Consider the following 19,269-nt stretch of genomic DNA (forward strand, 5'->3'; position numbering starts at 1 on the left):
CCTTACTTCAGCCCTTTAGTAGTCACCGACGGCTAGTCTTTTGTCTTGAGCTCCATCTGGGATGTGGACATTGTAGACTTTTTTGACTTCCTGTTCTTGTAGGCCAATAGGATGGTAGCCACCAAGAGCACCAAGCCAAGGACCAACAGGATCCACTGGCCAGCCATAGCAGCCGAGCTGTCCACATTCATACCAAGGAAATCCACTTTACGAGCCTCAATTTCACCTGCAGGGGAACACATATAAAGTACTGAATAACAAACATGCCGGATGGATTGTTTTTCATTCACATTTATTGACCTGCAGATTCTCCACAAGGGGAGCTGTATATTTATTACAGTGCAATTTTCTGTTGTACATGTTTCAGTGTCGCCACCTACAGTACAATCCAAATAAAAGCTCCTGCGATTTTGACAGCTACCGGTAATGGGTATTACATCTGTTTTTTTCCTCTTTATTTTTAAGTTGAATATTTGTTTGAGTGTGTGTGTTTCTATGAGCGCTTTTGTGGTTTTACATTTTGCGTCTCTTGTTGGTTAAAGTAATGGATGAGAATTGACCATCACTGATTATTAAATGAAATTCAGTCTACGGCTGTAAAACACCCAATAATATATATATATTTTTTAAACAATTTTCAAAAAAAACCAAAACATTTGATTGTTTTTTTGTTTTGTTTTGTTAAACAGGAAGTCATGTTGGTTTGACTGTGATTTACACAACACATACCAAGATGGAAATTATTTGAATAAAACCAAACTTTAAAGTCTAAATATTCACTCCACAGAACCCAGTGTTTAAATAAATCTCTTCATCCCACCCAAACGTTTCGCACGCTCTGTCTCCACTTTGTCTGCAAAGTTCAAAGAGGACAGAGGATACACAGCCACACTTAGACTTTTGTTACCTTGGTACAAACCTTTTTTTCCCCCACTTCTTCACACATAATATGGAAAAGTTTTAACAAAAGAATGGTGGCTCAAATATGAAAAAAGAAAAGAGCAATTTTACTACTTTTTGCCTGCTTACTTACAGAGGATATTCCTCTTCCTACCAACAGAATGCGCTCAATGGCATGCGTAAATCTGTAAGATTTCTTATGCTTTTCCTAGCTCTTTCACTCGGTTTCATCAAACTAATCTGTATACATCCTTTCAGCAGGATCTCATCAGTAAAACGAGGGGAGCAGGAGATAGATTTCACTGAGGTGCAGCAGAGGAGAGGAACTAAATGAATGCCTCTGTGTGAAGACATTGTGCCGTTTCTGTCTCGGAAGGAATTCAAAAATATTTGGCTTTGAGCATGGAAAATTTATTTAAAGTCAATTCCCAGCAAATCCATGCTCAAATGTATCAAATCACGTGAATGCATGAGCGTGTTGAACATACCTGAAGGTTTCCAGTCGTACTCAGGCCATCCGCGAATATCCTTGTTTTTGTTGTTCTCTTCCTCCAGCCATTTAATAAGAGGCTGGAAATACTGCATGAGTGGCTGGGCAGTCATTTTGGACTGACCGGTGATCATGGCCATAGCCTCGGGCCAGGGCTTACTGAAGCCCAGCTTCATCAAATCACTGCAAACAACAACGCGTGTTAGCGAGGAGATCAGAGATGAAGATCAATAGCAAGAGTGTGTTACAGAGATACTGACACACGTCTTACATGCATGTTTTCAGTAGCTGCCAACACTAACATATACTATACAAAAACATACTGTATAAACATATTAGTCAATAACATCATATTATAATTATCTACTAATATTCTATATTGTGTGGTATAATTCTTTTTTTTTTTTTAAGTGGGGGGGGCAGGGGCCCATTTGACTTTCCATATTTGACATTATAGCGCTATCATCAGCGATGTCGAATGATCTTCTACCCAATGTGTAATGGTCTGACACACTCGTGTGCGTATGTGTGTTTACTGACCCCAGCAGCTTCCCAGCTTCTTTTGATTTGTAGATGTCACAGGTGTGTAGAGGCCCCACATGCTTGGCAGCATCACACAGAGCTTTGTGGAACTGAAACTGGACGATGAAGCTAACGAAGTACCTGATTGACGTTCACAAAACGTGTATAATGTTTTAGTGTCAGAAGAACACAGAGAACACAACAAACAAACTGGTACTGTTAAAACCACGAGCACATTATGTTCCCCATCCTATTTATCTCATCTCCCCACTGATGATTAGCATGTGTTGAGACAGTTATCAATCTGTCTGTACTCAAATGTCACATGTCTTGTTTGTTCTGCAGAATCAGGAGTCTTTACCTGACGTAGGGCACGTTTGCAGGGATGTGGAACTTTGCACCTGGGTCAAAGTCGTCCTCAGTGCGGGTTACAGGTGGACACAGTCCCTGGTACTTCATTCTACCATGCAAAATAAGCATACAGTCAATCATTTTTCATAGGTCAGTCACTTACACGTTATTGGTGAACATTGTTCTTGCTAATTGGAAAGCTGCTGGTGAACTTTACCTGAGATTCCACCATTCTTTATTATACTCAGTCTGCGGGATGCGTCCATCAAACACTTTCCACCTCCACTGGTCCATCAGGTAGCCGAAAGGCAGGAAGGCGATCTTATCCAGAGCCATGCTCATCAGGAAGTTGATTTCACTCTCTAGACGAGGGGTCAGAAATGCTGTGTTAGAACACCCCATGCTTTCGCAGAACAACGAAATACTGATGGTCATCACTCACCAGGGTTGTTCTCAACTTTGTCCAGGAGGCCGATGATCTGCAGATGTTTGGGTGTGGACACTGACAGGGCAAGAACATCACCAATGGCCTCGTGGAAGCCAGGGTTAGCCCCGTCGCGGAAGGACACAGGCTGGTCTTTGTATTGCAGGAAGTACTGGACGTGGCCCATCTCGTGGTGCACAGTGATCAGGTCATCCATCGTCACAACAGTGCACTGTTTTATCCTGGAGACACAATCAAAGTGGAACAGAAACTAAAGTTAAAAATGGGTTCCTCATAGTGGAAAACGTTTCCGCAGGTGTCACTTCCCTTTTTTTTTTAAATTAATGTAAAGACCAGGACATGCACATTTTTAATAGCTATAAGTCCCTCACAGTGCCTTTCTGATGCTAGTTGTTTGTATGTGCTTTTATGAGCATGGTTAAATTAGTTATCTATCGTATCTCTCTTGCAAAGCAGATCTTAATCTCAGTGACACTATCAGGTTAAATAGTGATCATATAAACATCTGAAACAGAATCTGTTCATGTTTCAGGATTATATTTTAGTAAATCTGCCAGGCCACCTGAGCTCCAATGAAAGTCTATCAATTGGCTCAATTTGGCTCAATGAAAAGCAAGATGAGGTTTATTTAACCTGAAGTCTTTCCGGTTGTAGAAGTCCCATGCAGAGGCGTGACACACCACCTGGCGTCCGTCAGTCGGCTTCTCCAGCATGGACTTATCCCAGAATTCTTTTGGCATTTCCATCAGGCCCAGAGAGGTGAAAAATCTGTCTGATTCCTGAAACATCATGGTGGAGTTCCATTTCTGGATGAGGGAGAAAAAAAAAAAAAAAAAAACAGTATGTGAAGATGCATGCGGGTATTTATAAACAGTTTTTGCAGTCAATGAGATATTCAACATTTGGAATAATAGATGACGGCAAACATGTAAACAAACGAAGGTTGTAAAATTATTTGAGGTAATGTAGGTTTAGGTATTATGTACACTTTGTCAGTTATGGATGTCAGCTGCTTCTACTCAAGACACTGTAATTATCCTCATTCTTCTTGAATCTCCACTCAAACCCACTTTTGAGTCTTAATTTTACTAAAACAAAACCTAAAGCTGCAAAGTAACTGAAGCAGGAGTGTGAATTCGATGGCCGTGATGCAACAGCTGGTTCATGCGTTCATTCACCTTTTCTACCATAGCCGGCGTGGCATCAACCTGTGTGGCATGTGGGTAGGGTATGACCAAATCCATTATGCCGGACCATGTCTGTGCCCACATGTTGCCTAAAAGGACAGAAGACAGCATTCATAATTCATGTTTCTCTAAGTCGAAGAATTTCGGGGGCCAGTCGTCCTCAGCTGTGCCAGTGTTTAAACCAAGTGGGATTTGTGGCAGTTCAAACCCGGACCTCGTGGAACTGTCACACAAAATCTCACGCTTGAGGCCTCTTGAAAGCAAATTAAATCTTGCAGAAATCCAAATGCATCTACAGCCAACGACAGAATATCAATGGGGTATGCTCACATATAAAAGGAGAGTTTTGGCTGTAGTGCAAGAATATTTTGGATTCCATAGTGAAATATAGGATTAAAAGGGGTTTTTGTCCCATGATCTTCACCTCAACTGTGGAAAGCCTGCTATTATCCAAGAAATTCTGAAGGCAGTGTAAAGCCCCGAGTGTTGTTATATTATTCTTGTAAAAAAAAAAAAAAATCAAAAAGTTCCTTACTTACCCAGCAAATGAGCAGGAATGGGTCCCTTTAGGTTGATGTACTGGGGTCCATACTTTTTGTACAGAGCCCTTCGGACATAGGCATGTACGTTCTGATAGAGCGGCTCAAGCTCCTTCCACAGACTCTCCAAGTCTTCCTCAAAGGTGGGGGTTTCATACAGGGACCGCCAGAAAGCCCCATTATCAGCGTGTCCTACACGCAGTAGCAGGAATAAATACGTTCTTCAGTGAGGGGTATTCTAAATCTTTAACATAGACAACGCAGGACTGAGTTTTGTGCAAACATATCTGCAAAGCAAATCTGCTTCTGAAGCAGAAATGGTGAATTTAATTTAAAAAAAAGTAGGGTCTAGCGAACTACTTCTTTTTTGTATTGGTTATGACATTGAAAATCACCCACTTTACATTGTTAAGATAGATAAACTGTCAAAACTGGTTATTTGATGACACCACTTTAAACTGACTCCTCAGATTGTGTTTGACAGTCTTGCATCTGCCAAATGAAATTCTAAAACTACTTTCTGCTGCCCTCCAAGGCCAAACTTTTTACAGCATTTTTTTTAATGTCATACCATTGAGAGTGGCAGCCTTGTTGGCCAGTTCAACATATCTCTTGTAATCCTGACGAAGTACTTTTCCAGCAGCATCTCTCCATCCTTTCCAGGCAAACAACAGCTCGTCATAATCCCTGGATTCTGCCATGATCTTCTGGAGGTCTGAAACACATTTCTTTTTATTACAAACTTTAGCCACTTCATAATGTGTAACGCAGCAGAGTGTTGCTGATGTCTTTTTTTGTTCGTTTAATACTTAAGGACATACAGACATTATAGTTCTTATATTATTTCATCCTACCTAAATTACATGTATCAGTTACCAAATAATGAAGTAATCAAATACTATTTTATTTGGTAAGAACTTTGCTAATATACTCAATTTGCTTCATTATTCATATTATTTATATTATTTTTTGGAGCCAAACTCCTCGTTACAATTAGCATATATTTCATAGTATTACCTGGATCCAGCGGATGGCACGTCCCATTATCTCTGCAGACCTCAGCCACACTGTACTTGGTCTCCATGTTGGACAGAAGATTGTTGTACTGAAAACATAAAAAGAAATGATGAAGCTTTAGATCCCACTGAAACTATCAGCAATCCCGGGTTGTGATATTTGGTAAACAAATATGCTACATTTCTACAGGTGGCAGAAAGAGGGTGTGAACACGCAAGGAAGACAAGTGACTCTAAAAAGTAAGAGTGCTCAAGACATATACAAATATATAATGACAATAGCTGCAAATACATCCCATGACTACGTGAACCTGAGATGGTTCACGCTAGTTTAATACATGTGCACAGCTCTTGGTGCTGTGTCTCAGCCTTCAGAAAACTACCGTCTGTAAAAATATATAACAAAAACTCTTCCTAATGTGCTCCACGCAAGCAGGAAAAACAGCTCCAAAGCAAACCAAAAATATTAGTCTATATAGTGCATGCAGTTTATTTGCAATTTTTTTAAAAGATGGCTTTTTCATCATATTCATATGGTTTAACCTCACCAGGCAACACCACAAAAGTTTTCTGATTATGTAATTCATATATTTATAGATTTATTTCCGCCTTTTTTCATTTCTGAGCAAACATACGTTTCTTGAGTACATATTGGTAAAACCAAGTATTTCCTTCACACCTCTTCCAGTTGTTCCGAGGTCAGCGCGGCCCTCTCGATGTCGCTGAGTTTTTTGATGATGCGCTTGACTGAGGCATCTTGGAAGTCAGTGGTGTCATACTGACGGGCCCTCTGACCGTACTTCAGGGTGTGGCCGGACATCTCCAGGTTCTTCTCAAGCTAGAGAGGAATAATGAATGCTTTTTAAATTGATCTATTTTTACATTAAGTGTCACGAAAGCAAGGCGGATCGATTGATGGATTTATGGATGAATAGACAAGACGACTGCACGGACGGACAGATCGATGGTTGGCCGGAGGGACATGAATGATTAAAGAATGGATGAATGGACATATGTATGGACAGAGATACTCAGATTAAAAGTAATTAGGAGGATTAGTAGACAGAAGCATGCATAGAGGGGTTGATTAGTGACTCATTCACAGTAATAACTTAATTGACAACTCAGATCAAGCAAATAATTTTATTGATTCCTGACTTGATCCACACAGTCAGTACAAGATGCAGCTGATGATATATCTGATGACTGATCAAAGTTAAGGTGATCTCCATTGAGTTGGTCTCACCATTGCCTTCTTATTGGCTTCGTTGATGTCGGTGTTGTACTTCCAGGAGGCCTCGGTGTAGGTGTTCCACACCACCTCAGCTGTGCTGTTGTACTCGTCCAGGAACTTCTTTGCATCGAGCTCATCTGTATTCTTGTCTGGGTAAACAAGCAGGATCAAAGTAAGCTGAAATACGGTAGGCGCAATGTAGAGAGGAGCCATGTAGCGAAGTCGAAAAAAATGCTATCAGGTTTTTAGCAAAATTTAGATTTTCTTTTGCAAACACCAGAGGCTTGCATTATTGTAGGCATTTGCTTGAAATGTAAGGGTAACTATGCTACACCTTATCCATCCTACACATCCACTATCTCTCATCTCACCTTCTTACTTTGTTATTAAGAATGCAGCTATATGTCTTCTATTTCATATGTGTAGTTCATATTCTGTTTTACTGCCATTTGTTTACCATTAGTTTGGAGAAAAACTCTGTGGCTTGCTCAACATCCTGTCTTACCAATATCCTCAGGGTAGCCCTCGGGGACGGGTGGGACCCAGTCAAAGTCAGGCCACCCTAAGGTCTCGTTCTCATTTTGCTTTTCCAGCCACTTAATGATGGGATCAAAGTATGTCATTAGTGAGCTGGCGTTCAGCTCTTCGGTGCCGATGGCCTCCTGAAGCACAACAGGCCAAGGTTTGGAGGAGCCAGCCTGAAGGACTTTCCTGGAGGAGGAACAGAGACATGATATTACACCTTTACTTTTTTCCATACTCCTGCTCTGTGTCAACAATGAAGGCCCAATCAGGTCACATACTTCATAATGGCCCCTGCTTCTGCAGAGCGGTAGATGTCGCACGTGTGCAAAGGACCGGTGTGTTTGGCGGCTTCGCACAATTTTTCATGCAACTGGAACTGCAGGATAAAGCTGACAAAATACCTGCAGGGGAGAGAATTGCATCTTCAGCACACCACTTTTATACTTTTAAAACATTTCACTACATAGAACAAAAAAAATAACAAAAAAAAAAATCATATACAAGCTACGCACAAACTTCAAACGCAGGGGACATCAAAAGAAATACTTCAATAAGTTTGAATGATATGATGATGACTGATGTAAGCATGCCTTTCAGCAACCACTACAGTCTGTTTTTTCTGTTAAAGTAACTGTCTTATTCCACTCCTCCTAAAAGCAACAAGCTGCAGTCGGAGGTTTTTCATACACAGCCCCGGCCCACGAAGGAAGCTTCCTGCTATTGTAGGCTTACTGTATTATTCTAAAACCACAACACAGTACAGCACACAATGACATAATTTCCAGCTCACCAAACTTTCTATCTTACTCATTCTCTTTACTTTAGTCACATTGTTACCCTCATACAGTATGTATGCGTCAGGCTCGTACACGAACATACACACTCGCATTATGAATGAGTAGTAAAAAGTCATTTTCTGTATTTTATGGAATTTAAAACCCGAAGCCGTCATGTCTTTGTGAGACTACAGTGTTATTCAAAAAGCTAGAAAATCACTATGACACTTAAATATCAATTATTCAGGCATAGTGTTTAACACAGTGGTGATAGTGGAACATGATGCTACCTGATGTATGGCGTGTTTCCAGGGATGTGGTATTTCGCCCCGGCGTCAAAGTGCTCATCTGTACGCCTGGTGGGCGGGCAGATGCCTTGATATTTATTTCTGTGAGAAGAAATAAGAGACAGATGAATTTAGAATAAACTGGCATGGGACACATAAAGACATGAGGACTGGCAAGTTATTTTTATTTGTTACATTTCATGTTTTCATTCAGTGTCATGTGCGCTTGTGTTCCAGCAACACCTCACATCACACAAACACACTTAAGTTTGTCAGCCAACACAACCACAGTCTGTTTTGGCTCAGTGTCACCTAGTGTGAAGGCAGTATGAAGTAACATTGACTGAATATATCTTTAGAGTGAGTACAATCTATATTTTGATTATGACACTATTAAATGACAATTTCAAATGTGTCACTCAGTAATGAACTTACTGAATCTACAGGCCCCCGTTTGCTTTGCAGAGATTTATAGCAGGTTTTGACAACTTATTTTTTGCTAGTGATTTTCTTCATTCTCACCACGTCCGTCGTGTTTGTTTTTGGCTGCAAGAAGTGTCTGTTTTTGGCCAAACGGCGGGAAAAAAACAACCTGTAACCTGCTCAGCACTAAACAGCAGACAGACACGGTGTGTGACGAGCTGCTGAACATAGCTGAGCAGTAGCATCATATTTACAGTACAGAAATGAGTGGTATTGATCATCTCATCTTCAAATATTTCCCAAGCATGTCAACTATGGTGAAATATGTAAAAAAAAAAAATCATGTAAAACCTTTAGAACAAACTAAAATTAACCTAAACAATGTGAAATAGTACTTTATTAAAGAGAAAGATGTATTGTGTTGAACAGATGTCAACTGAAGCAATGTCCCGTTTCATAATACCATCTCACACCTCATCAAAGCTCAACAGCCAAGTACTAACAAACAACACGGCAAGAATATGATCAAATTCAACCAAACTGCTGAAACTCAGACGGAAACAACAGTGACTCGCTATCGCCTCTTAATGTACACAGTGTTATTACAAGATGGCCTTAAACTTTACATATTGCATCTTTAACTTGAAATATCTTTGCTCCTACCTGAGGTACCACCAGTCAGAGTTGTATCGCTCTGGAGGGGTGCGTCCACTAAACACGCCCCATCTCCAGAGGTCAATGAGGTAGCCAAAGGGAAGGAAGGCTATCTTCTCCAGAGCCATCTTCAACAAGTAGTTGGTATCAGTTTCTGGAGAAACACAAAGTGGCATTTATCTTTTTTAAACATTTTGCAAAGAGTAAGATATCCAAGAATTCATGTCAATTGTCTAATGTTGTCAAATCATCCACATCTGGTCTGTGGGACGGTATTATAAGGTTTGGATATTATTCATTTCTGTGTTAGTGTCAGTACCAGGGTCAGAGGTCACACTTTCCAGCAGATTAATGGTTTGCAGATGCTTGGGTGTGGAAACAGAAAGAGACAGAACATCGCCAATAGCCTCATGAAAACCAGGGTTGGCTCCACGGCGGTAGCCAACAGGCTGGTCCTGGTACTGCAGGTAATACTGGACATGCCCCATCTCATGGTGTACGGTGAAGAGCTGTTCCATCGTCACTGTGGTGCACTGCTTAATCCTAGCGGATGTGACACATGAAATGGTTAATGATCTTGTGTGATCAGGTTTTATTCTCAATAACAATATATCAATCATTAGTGTTTAGCTTGTAAGTTAAAGGAAGTGGAACTTGAGGTAATAAAAAAGATTCCTTGCAACTAAACGAACTGATGTTACCTGAAGTCTTTGCGGTTGTAAAAGTCCCAGGCAGACGCATGGCACACCACCTCTCGACCTTCAGGCTTAACCAACATGGATCCTTCCCAGAACTCTTCAGGCATCTCCTCTAAACCCAGAGAGGTGAAGAACTCTTCAGCCACACGAAACATGTGCGTGGCATTGTAGCCCTGGGAAGAGGATACAATCCCACAAGTCACAATTCATCCTAGTTGACAAAATTAGGATGAAATGTTTAAAAGATCTCTAATGTTAAGTGGCATTTTTTCCATTGGTGAGGTCACCTACAGAATGATTTTTTTTCTCCTCCATGCAATCTCATCCAGTTGCATACATTTTTCCCTTCACACTTACTTGTCTCAACATTTCAACGGTCACGTCGATGTTGGGTTTGTCAGGAAATGGGATCATCATACCATAAATGTTGTTCCAGGTCTGGGCCCACATATTTCCTGAGGGTGAGGAAGAAAACACTTTTAAGCAGCAATCCTGACTTGTTATGTGATACCCTTCTCACAGGCGCTGAAGGAAATGACTACACGCAGCATGTTCATTCACAGCGATGACATAAGAACACAAAACTACTGGCCTGCATCTTAAATAGTACGTGCTCGTTTTGTCTCTGGCATATGTGATTACATGCCACATGGTTAAATAGTGACTGATAATGTTAGAGACTCCACACGTTTTTTTTTCGTTTTTTTTATTGGAAGTTGATGGGGCTAAACCATATGTTTGACTTTTCTAAAAAGCAAAAAGTGAGTCAAGATTCAGTAAAATACTCTTGAACCCTTTACTTAATCATAGAGATTTGAAACATACATTTTATATATATATTTAACGTAGGCGCATGTTAAACTAACAAAGTGAAGGTGATGTTTAGTTGAGGACAAATAGTACAATATTCAGAGAAATAACACTCATTTCCTATTGGCAACAGTGTAACAATCCATATTTAGTGGAGTTTCTTTTTCTAGAAAACAAGAAAAAAAACTAATAAAGAGACATGATTGTTGTCCTCAGCATACACCAAAATACACCCATGCGTTTCTTGCATGTAAGTATCTTAATGTAACTATTTAACTTTACAGTAAACTTGTAAAGGATGAAAATAAATAAAGCGGGGGAAAATTAAAACTTCTCTCTCTTTAAAAAAAAAAGAAAAAAAAAGAAAGAAAGAGCACCCCCACCCCCAATGATTAAAGGGCAGTTGTACATTTCTTATTTTATACATGCATTTGTAGCTGTTGTCAGTAATAATATACGCATGTTACCTAAAAGGTGGGCAGGGATGGGTCCTTTAAGGTTGATGTACTTGGAGCCGTACTGCTTGTAGAGCTGGCGGCGCACAAAGGCATGCAGGTTCAGGTAAAGTGGCTCAATGGTCCTGTAGAGTTTGTCTATATCCTGCTCGAAGGTTTCAGACTCGTACCAAGAGCGCCACTCATGCCCAGTGTCTTCAAAGCCTAAATGGGACAACAATGTTAATTTGCTGTCTTTCCGTTTCACCTTCCTTCATCAGTCATTTCTTCTCCTTTTGTCGTCTTGTACTTCATTCACACAAAATTGAATTTGTAGCATTATAAATCTCTTGCTCTCAGTATCAAAGGTCAAGAGGAAGTACTTACCATCAGCTCGAGAGGCTTTGTTGCTGAGCTCCACAAACTGGGGATAGTACTCCTTCAGAGGTACACCTGATGCATTGTGCCAGCCCTCCCAGGCGTACAGCAGCTTCTTGTAGCTCCTGGAGTTGGCCATAATATTGGTGAGCTCTTCAAAATATAAGAAAATCCAAACACACACTCAGTCATAAAGTTTTAGAAATAAACAGGGAGGCTGACCTGATCTGGTGTCCTAAATAAACATACAACTCAAAAGCATAAGCTGCGAGTTTTCCTAAAACAATCATGACGTATTGGTTTTTAGATGACTTCATGCTCCTCGTGTTCTCTTGGCAGGAAAAGAACAGACACATTATCCAGGAGATTAGCTTGGAGTTATGAAGAGAATCACTTAAAACAACATTCACCTCCAAAGTGGCAGATATAGGAAAGGAAAGTGAAAAAAGGTGAAAGTTGAAGACCACAGACCAGAGTTGAACTGGTGGAAAAAGACAATGATGTTTGTTATTGTAATGACAGGAGTGTTTTTCTGTAATGGGATGTGCCATATACTTCCAGTAACCCTGTTATCATTGTGGAGTGTTTCCACGATTAAAAAACCAATAATCATTAAGGGGAGTACACCTTAACAACAGCAATGAGCTTTTTTATTTGTACGAGCAATAACGTCAAGTAGAAGTGCTTGTTTTTGCCCTCTTGTTGTAATGTATGTGTTGGCAGGCGTTATTCTTTAGGCAGTTGTTGCTGTCACAGCACAAAGCACCATTGTTCACAAGAAATGGCAGCAGCGTTAAAAGCTACTAAAATGTTATTTCGCCAGCTTTTTACTCAACACTCATGGACATATCCGTAACACTTCCTTTGGAGACCTCTCTGAAGTCATTTTTTTCCATCCTGTTACTTCCAGGAGCCAATAAGATCTTAACCACTTAAGTGTTTTTCTTCCTAGACTTCCCCTTCCACATTGTTGTTTGTTACGTATTCTCCAACACTGCTACGCTCCCGGTTCTTTCAAGGAACTCTAAAGTATTTAGTATCGTATGATTTATGCATCTTGACCTTCAAACTGAGCATTTTATTTGATGCTACTCACCAGGTTCCAGGCTCCAGCTTACATTTGGCTCTGGGTGCACTTTAGCTGTTGAATAAATGTTGTCCATGGTGCTGAGAATGGTGTTATACTGCAGACAAGAAAAAAAAACAATTTAAGATTATTGATGTTCAAAAATGTGGTTACTGACTCGCAGCGAATTTTCCATTGCACAATATGAGAGAGAAACAAACCTTCTCTCTTTCTTCCTGGGGAAGGTTTGCAGCACCCAGTATCTTAATCTTTTCCATCAGTTTCCTGTCTTCCGGGTTCGTGAGATAGTTGCTGAGAAACTCTGGAGAGAAGACCTGCTTAGCCTTCATCCCCCAGGCTTCAGAGAAGGCCTGCTCTTCAAGAGATGCCTGTACCTAGAGACAAGAGGAGGCAGAAGTGAATGCCAATGACTTATTGTCTGCAGTTAAGCAATTACAAGAAACAAAGATCTGAAATTGAAAGACCTGCCATGGGGCAAAAATAAACATGTAGCACGAGTCATTTCACTTTTCAGGAGTTGTTCCACTTTGTCCACAATGACCAGAGCATGTTATTAACCTGCGTAGCCAGCCATTAGTTTTCAAATATTGATGTGTGTCAGGAGTAGAAAGTGGGCAGCGAGGAGAGAACTGGGACATGCTGGACACCTTTGTTCAGTAATGTGTGAGGAACAACATGCAGCTTAAAGGCTAAAAGAGGGAAGCAAGAAATGATTCATACAGTGAAATGATACGGTCCCACAGGGGTGGACTCTTTGGTATCAGTCTGGTGCCATCTTTTTTTGTCAGTGTTTTCGCACAGTGACCCTCACGCTGCCAGCAAATCAATGTTTAATCAGTGGAAAACTCTCTAAATCTTAAAGATGGTTTTTGTACAAATTTGACACATTTATGGTCATCAGATGATGAGTATTCAGTGATTCCTCTACATTTGAACCCAACACCCCCTGTGGGTTGGACTGTATGGCTCAGAGTAAAATGGCAAGAGTTGGATGGATTGTCATGATCTTTGTGAGCTTTGGTGACTTTTGATCTAGTGCCATTATCACATCTATTTTTCCAGTACTTGTCTTTACCCAGATAACAATCTGGTTTTCTTACCTTCTACTGACCAAGTCTATCAGCTGGAATACCTGTGTCTTCACGTGACATAATATATGTTCCTTGACAGCTATTACACCACACATTCCCTCCCTTATATTAAGAAAGGACAGCAACTCTCGCTCAAAGTGAAGCAAGGCAAGGACATTTTGTGTAGCACAACAATACAAAAGAGTTTTAAATAAAACATCAAAGGGATTCAGACAAAAGATGAAACTACAATAGAACAAAAGAAAAAAAGCACTAAGACTTGAATAGAAAACAGTAACATATACTTCATCTACATAAACAAAACAGTAAAAGTTACAGTGCAATGTAACAAATTATAAAGTATCTGATGGAATAAAAGGTAAACATGGTCATCAGCCTTAATCTGAAAGAACCAGGAGTTGCCGCAGTAGTGTGGATGGTTCATAACGTAGTGGCGTATCAGAAATGTATTTTGGCCCCAAACCATTCAGTGCTCTATAAACCAACAGCAGAAACCAACTCTATGACAGGCAGGAAGCCCGTGTAAAGATCCGAGAACTGGACTGATATAATCCACTTTCTTATTCTTGGTGAGGACTCCTCAAGCAGCAGCGCTCTGAATCAGCTGCAGCATTCTGATTATTTTTTTGATTCCTCTTGTCCTTGGCAGAGGAAGTAGATGGGTAACGCAGGAAGAAAAATACGTTTTAGGAGAAGATTTTTTATTCCTGACATGTTCTGGCAAAGTCCATCTGCCTTAACAAGATGTCTGCAGTCCCAAATTCAAGGCTAAAGTATATATTTCTTAAGTGCATTTGTCACCCAAGCAAACGCGCTCACCTTTGGCACCAATGAATCTTAAGAGCTTTTCTTTATGGCACTCATGGGCAGAGGCGTTCTCAGTATATAATGATAGTGCTGGAAGAATGGAGTCAAGGCTGCTGTTAAACACTGGATGGCGAGTACATGTGTTGAACATTGATTGGCTCTTATTCAAAATGATAAACCACAGCTGTAGTGGTACCACACAAACCCTTGACTTTTTTTTATTTTTCCTAATAAAAAGAATGCATTAAGGTGCTGCAACACTTTTTCCATGCGTCAAGCAATCACTGGAAAATAAGCTAACTCAGTCACACTTGGGAAAAACACAAAATATCTGCACATACATACATACTTGCATAAACAAAGAGCTACGAGTTATTCAAAGGTCACTATTTGTGCAACACATCCTGATTAAAACTGACAGAGGAGTAGCTTCTTTCCACTAATGTTTTCATTGAAGCTTCTTTTCTGTCTTTCTCCCAGCCTTTACTAAAATAACAGGCTGCAGCAGAAGAAGTCTGGTGACAGTCAGTTGAAGCATTAACTCTGACCTTTGTGCTCGTCCTCTCAATCAGTCTTTTTCTCAATAGTTTTTTCCAGCCTGCCTACACCCATCCAGCCAAACAGATAATCACATTCACAACCACAGAAACAAAATAAAGATAAGGGCGAAACGCCTTTTTGCTGATTTACTTTCCATCAAGGTCCTTCTGTGACAGTAACACGAACTTCACCATTAACAGATCTTCTTCCATAACCTGTGTGTGCACAAATTTGATCTGGACTTACATTCAATTGTTCTTTCCATCACGAGCCAACCCATTATACTCTCGAATTTTCAAGTTAATTACCGGAAAGTTAGGGTTCAAATTATTTTAAAATATGTGCAGCTAAAAATGAAACCTCTCCACAGTGTGTGCAGTTCTTAAACTCAAACACATTCAAGTCGCGTGAAAAACTGGTAATATGCAATGATATTAATGACTACGCCTCAGGTCTGATTGTGGTACATTAAGGCAGCTGCGGTTTCATTCTGGGTTTCAAAGGGCATCATTCATTAATATCTGCTGCTATCAGTTTCTATTCTGCACAATTCTAAAGTCCGCAAACTGATTCCGTTTGATCCTCTACGTGTCCGACATGAATCACATTTGCACCGAAACCAAATCCCCCTCACCTCCTGAGGCTGCATGAACGGGCCGAGGAGAAAATGTGTCTACGGGTTTGGATTTGCCAGTTTGCGTCCTATGGATGAGCGGTATTTACAAGCTGTACTTTAATGGGTCCTCCACTCCTGACTTCAATGTAATGGACTCATAGTGCAGCAGAATGCCGACATCACAACATTTCTCTGTCATCCCGAGTTGCCCCCTCCAGCCCTCTGGGCTGCCAGATCAGATGGAGCTCAGCGCTCCGATTCACTTTGATCCCATCTTTGAACTGTTCAGGACAGAGCTACAAGGCTGCTCATCTTTCACCTTACATCCCAGAAACATTCTGTACAGCACAACACATTCTGCAGCCTGACCTTGCAGAGCGCAGGCCACTTCTACACCTGTTCAGTGTGTGAAGAGACCAGTGTTCAAAGTCCTGCTTAGTGGACTGAAGTCCTGTTGTGACAGCTGCTCAAGCACGCAAATTTGAAAAAACAAAAAGAGAAAAAATCCAAAGGTTTTCTCCCCTGAGTGTGTCACAAGGGCGACTTGCTTTCATGCGCTCGTGGTAAACTTGTATTGCAGACACGTATCCGTGAATATGTGTGTGTGACTCTTGTGCCTGAAGACTGGTAAACACACACCTCTGCAGTTTTACACTCTGCCGTCTGGTTGTACTTTTCCTCTGCTCTCTTGCTTTCTCCCTTGTCTTCATTATTTATGCAAATGTATGTCAGACATGTGGTGATATGCAACTGCAAAACCATCTGTTTTTAATGCCTCACAGCTTGCCTATGAGAAAACGCATTGTGTAGCTGCTGCAAAGAGGCATTTCATTTCAAATATTGCCACAGTGGATCATAAAGAGTGCTAGCGTGTGTAAAACTGCATTCTGTAGCGGGTGCTTCCATCAGGAGAAATTGTTTGAGGCAGAAAATATCATAAAATACACAATTTAACAAAACGCCAAAATAAAAGCATCCAAGACCCCCTAGAAATGTATTCAAAAATTAAAGACGTTCACACCGCAGGCTCTCAGATCTGATTTATATTTCCAGTAACACTCAAGCAGAGTTGGCTGCGTTGGGAGGAAACTGAGCATGTAATTCTGGAGAGAGATGAATAGTAGTATCTTCAAGTCAAGCAGAGCTAAGCTCCACAGAAACCCTCGACCATGCATGCATTTGTGGTGACGAGATGCAAGTGCTGGCGAGCGCTGAGCTGAACTGGACAATTTACTCTAACACCAGCACGAGAGGAAAGATTTGGCAAAGAAGTCCATCTCTAAGCTCAAGACTTCCAGGAGTTGTCCTACCTGAAGCTTGGAGTTGTGGTCCGTTATGTTGGTGTTGTAGTTCCAGCTGGCAGAGACGCTGTAGAATAACACCTCCTCAGCAGTGCGGTTGTAGTCACTGAGGAACGTTAATGCATCAGTGGTGGTGTTTGTATATGTCCCTGGCTGCCAGCTTGCTGGCAGAGCCTCAGAGAGCCCGAGGACTGGCAGCAGCAGCAGCATCACTGACCATAACCTGTGCACACTGGGACCCATGGTGAGCTCCCACCAAGGAGAGAGTGGAAGAAAAACCTGTAAAGCTGAATAGTTGGGTGGAAGTGCTAAAAATACACTTGCTCCACTGAAGTGAGAGTACACCTTCCCCCTGAAGCTGTTGTCTCATCCACTCCCTCACTGCTTCCTTCTTATAACCTCCCAGCCTGGCTACTGGTGAAATGCACAGGAGCCAAAGCGAGCCTCTTTTTAAGTGCCAGTGTAAGCCAGCCCACACTTCTCCGCAGCCTTCCCCCTCACCACTTTACAGAACTGGACATATTTCTCCACCAATTCCCTTCCTCCGTCCTATCGCCTATCCCTGTCCTCTTTTTTCTGTTTACCAGCCTGTCAGGATGTCTGACATTATCTCTGATCAGAACCACATTCCTATAACAGTGAGAGCCGAGAGATAAAATATGACACACCGATTGCCTGATCTGCCTGCCTGCCTGCAGAGAGGTGGCTCCTCGATACCCAGCAGAGTCTGGGAGGGACTCCACATGCTTTGCTCTCAGTTCCCTCCTTCGGCTTAGTGACAGCAGGAGGAGGAGGGAGTTAAAGACAGGGGGAACGAAAGAGAGAGGGGATAGGGGAATGGCGGTGAGGGGGGTGGTAACAGGATTCAAGGCAGAGTTGAAAAGGCTCAGTGAGATTAGCAGAAAACGTGATATAGAGACACTAAACAGTGACAGGGGCTCACCTTGAATCGTGTCTTTTGTGCATAACCTGATCTTCATAGAGCAGCTTTCTCGTTCCAATCAGAGAAAAGAAAATGTGCATCGAGCTCTAACGGAGACCGTGCATTTCTCTCTTGGTAAGAACGCTAGTGATTCCTACACCAAATTTACAAGGGTTCCCATCAGTGATCAAAGGGGATGTCATTTGGGTTGACTGCCAAGACAGTTGACAGGTCTTTTTTTTAAGAACGAGGAGGTTCACAGCTGTCAAGCAGTGAAGGGATTTCAAGCCGTCCTCATTTCTGACATCTTTACAGTGAAATTATTATTTGTTTTTTTATAAAGCGCACACAAAGACTCACTTTCCTGCAGTACGTGACAAGTCTTATACCACTGGTTGCTGTACAACAACTTTCACACGTTCAGATTTGTGCAGGAGGATTCATTCAAGTGAAAAGGGGAAAATCATTGTTTTTGTTCCCCTGGAATAAGAAACGTGTGCACTTTCTTGCCGTGAGTACCGAGTAAACCAAACAAATCCACCGAGTCGCTCCTAACCACAAACTGATCTGTTATTCCATCTCAAGAAAGAGTAATTTGGATGAGTTTACAGCATGCACAACATTCAGCGCACATTTAACAAAGGAATATTACATAATTTACTGTATGTGCATAACTTGTTGTCATGCAGTGTTTAAAGAAAGACACAAATGGTATTTCTGGCATCCTTAAAAACCTGCATTAAGTGTTTCTGTGATGACTTGAGGTGAGCAGAAACAAGCTGCCAAAAATGGCTGAACGTCCTTCGGGAAAATGACAAAGTAATGAGAGATGTTTTGGTATTTTGCCTTTGCTAGCTGACAGGAAACTGGAAAAAACTAAAAAAAAAAACTGCTAATTTGGATGATAAGTCTCTTTGGGTTATCACCAAAGGTGAGCCCTTTCTCAATAAATGTAATCATTTGATCCATATGTAAAGTTGTCATTCCCTATTCTTCAGTGTTGTATCCCACAGATAGCTCCAACTCTGCTGCATTTATTCTCCTTACCTCTGCAGAGCTGTAGAGTTGTGTGCAGCCATGTGACCCAGTTCATTACACCAGCAGGTGTATTCATTGCAACAAACATGTCACAGCTTAAGCACAAACTTAATGGTGCTGTTAAAAGCTTGATTACCTTATCGTCACTTTTACTCTCCATTCTCCTTTATGCTTTATGATGCCATGTTTGTACATTAT

At 41.1% G+C, this 19,269-nt stretch overlaps 1 protein-coding gene across 2 annotated transcripts; it reads right to left on the bottom strand.

Annotated features, from left to right (window-relative positions):
* Positions 1-32: 32 nt before the first annotated feature.
* ace (angiotensin I converting enzyme (peptidyl-dipeptidase A) 1) lies at positions 33-17,747 on the bottom strand. Of its 2 annotated transcripts, none has more exons than XM_069691409.1 (25): positions 17,121-17,747; positions 12,957-13,130; positions 12,766-12,853; positions 11,679-11,822; positions 11,325-11,516; positions 10,405-10,502; positions 10,051-10,220; positions 9,669-9,892; positions 9,359-9,503; positions 8,276-8,374; positions 7,488-7,610; positions 7,190-7,395; positions 6,697-6,833; positions 6,130-6,288; positions 5,452-5,539; positions 5,006-5,149; positions 4,435-4,626; positions 3,887-3,984; positions 3,342-3,514; positions 2,706-2,929; positions 2,481-2,625; positions 2,274-2,372; positions 1,931-2,053; positions 1,389-1,573; positions 33-226 (listed from the first exon to the last, which is right to left on the bottom strand). In XM_069691409.1, exons 1-25 carry the CDS (start codon positions 17,352-17,354, stop codon positions 33-35), a joined length of 3,858 nt encoding a protein of 1,285 aa, XP_069547510.1. In that variant the 5' UTR covers positions 17,355-17,747. The 2 variants fall into 2 exon arrangements, with proteins under 2 accessions (XP_069547510.1, XP_069547512.1); XM_069691411.1 differs by having other exon boundaries at positions 33-250.
* Between the last annotated feature and the right edge of the window lie 1,522 nt (positions 17,748-19,269).

This window comes from Brachyistius frenatus, unplaced genomic scaffold (genome assembly GCF_029030835.1).
Source record: "Brachyistius frenatus isolate BFR_SWC_R1_liver_20210118 unplaced genomic scaffold, ASM2903083v1 Contig_11, whole genome shotgun sequence".
Taxonomy (NCBI): Eukaryota; Metazoa; Chordata; class Actinopteri; family Embiotocidae; genus Brachyistius; species Brachyistius frenatus.

Bases quoted from the DNA above. Each gene is read 5' to 3' on its own strand.
- ace (XM_069691411.1), bottom strand. From the start codon at position 17,354: ATGGGTCCCAGTGTGCACAGGTTATGGTCAGTGATGCTGCTGCTGCTG. The intron at 11,517-11,678 runs GTAAGTACTTCC...TGTCCCATTTAG, and splicing joins CAAAGCCTCTCGAGCTGATG to GCTTTGAAGACACTGGGCAT. The intron at 1,574-1,930 runs GTCAGTAAACAC...TGTTGTTTGCAG, and splicing joins GAAGCTGGGAAGCTGCTGGG to TGATTTGATGAAGCTGGGCT.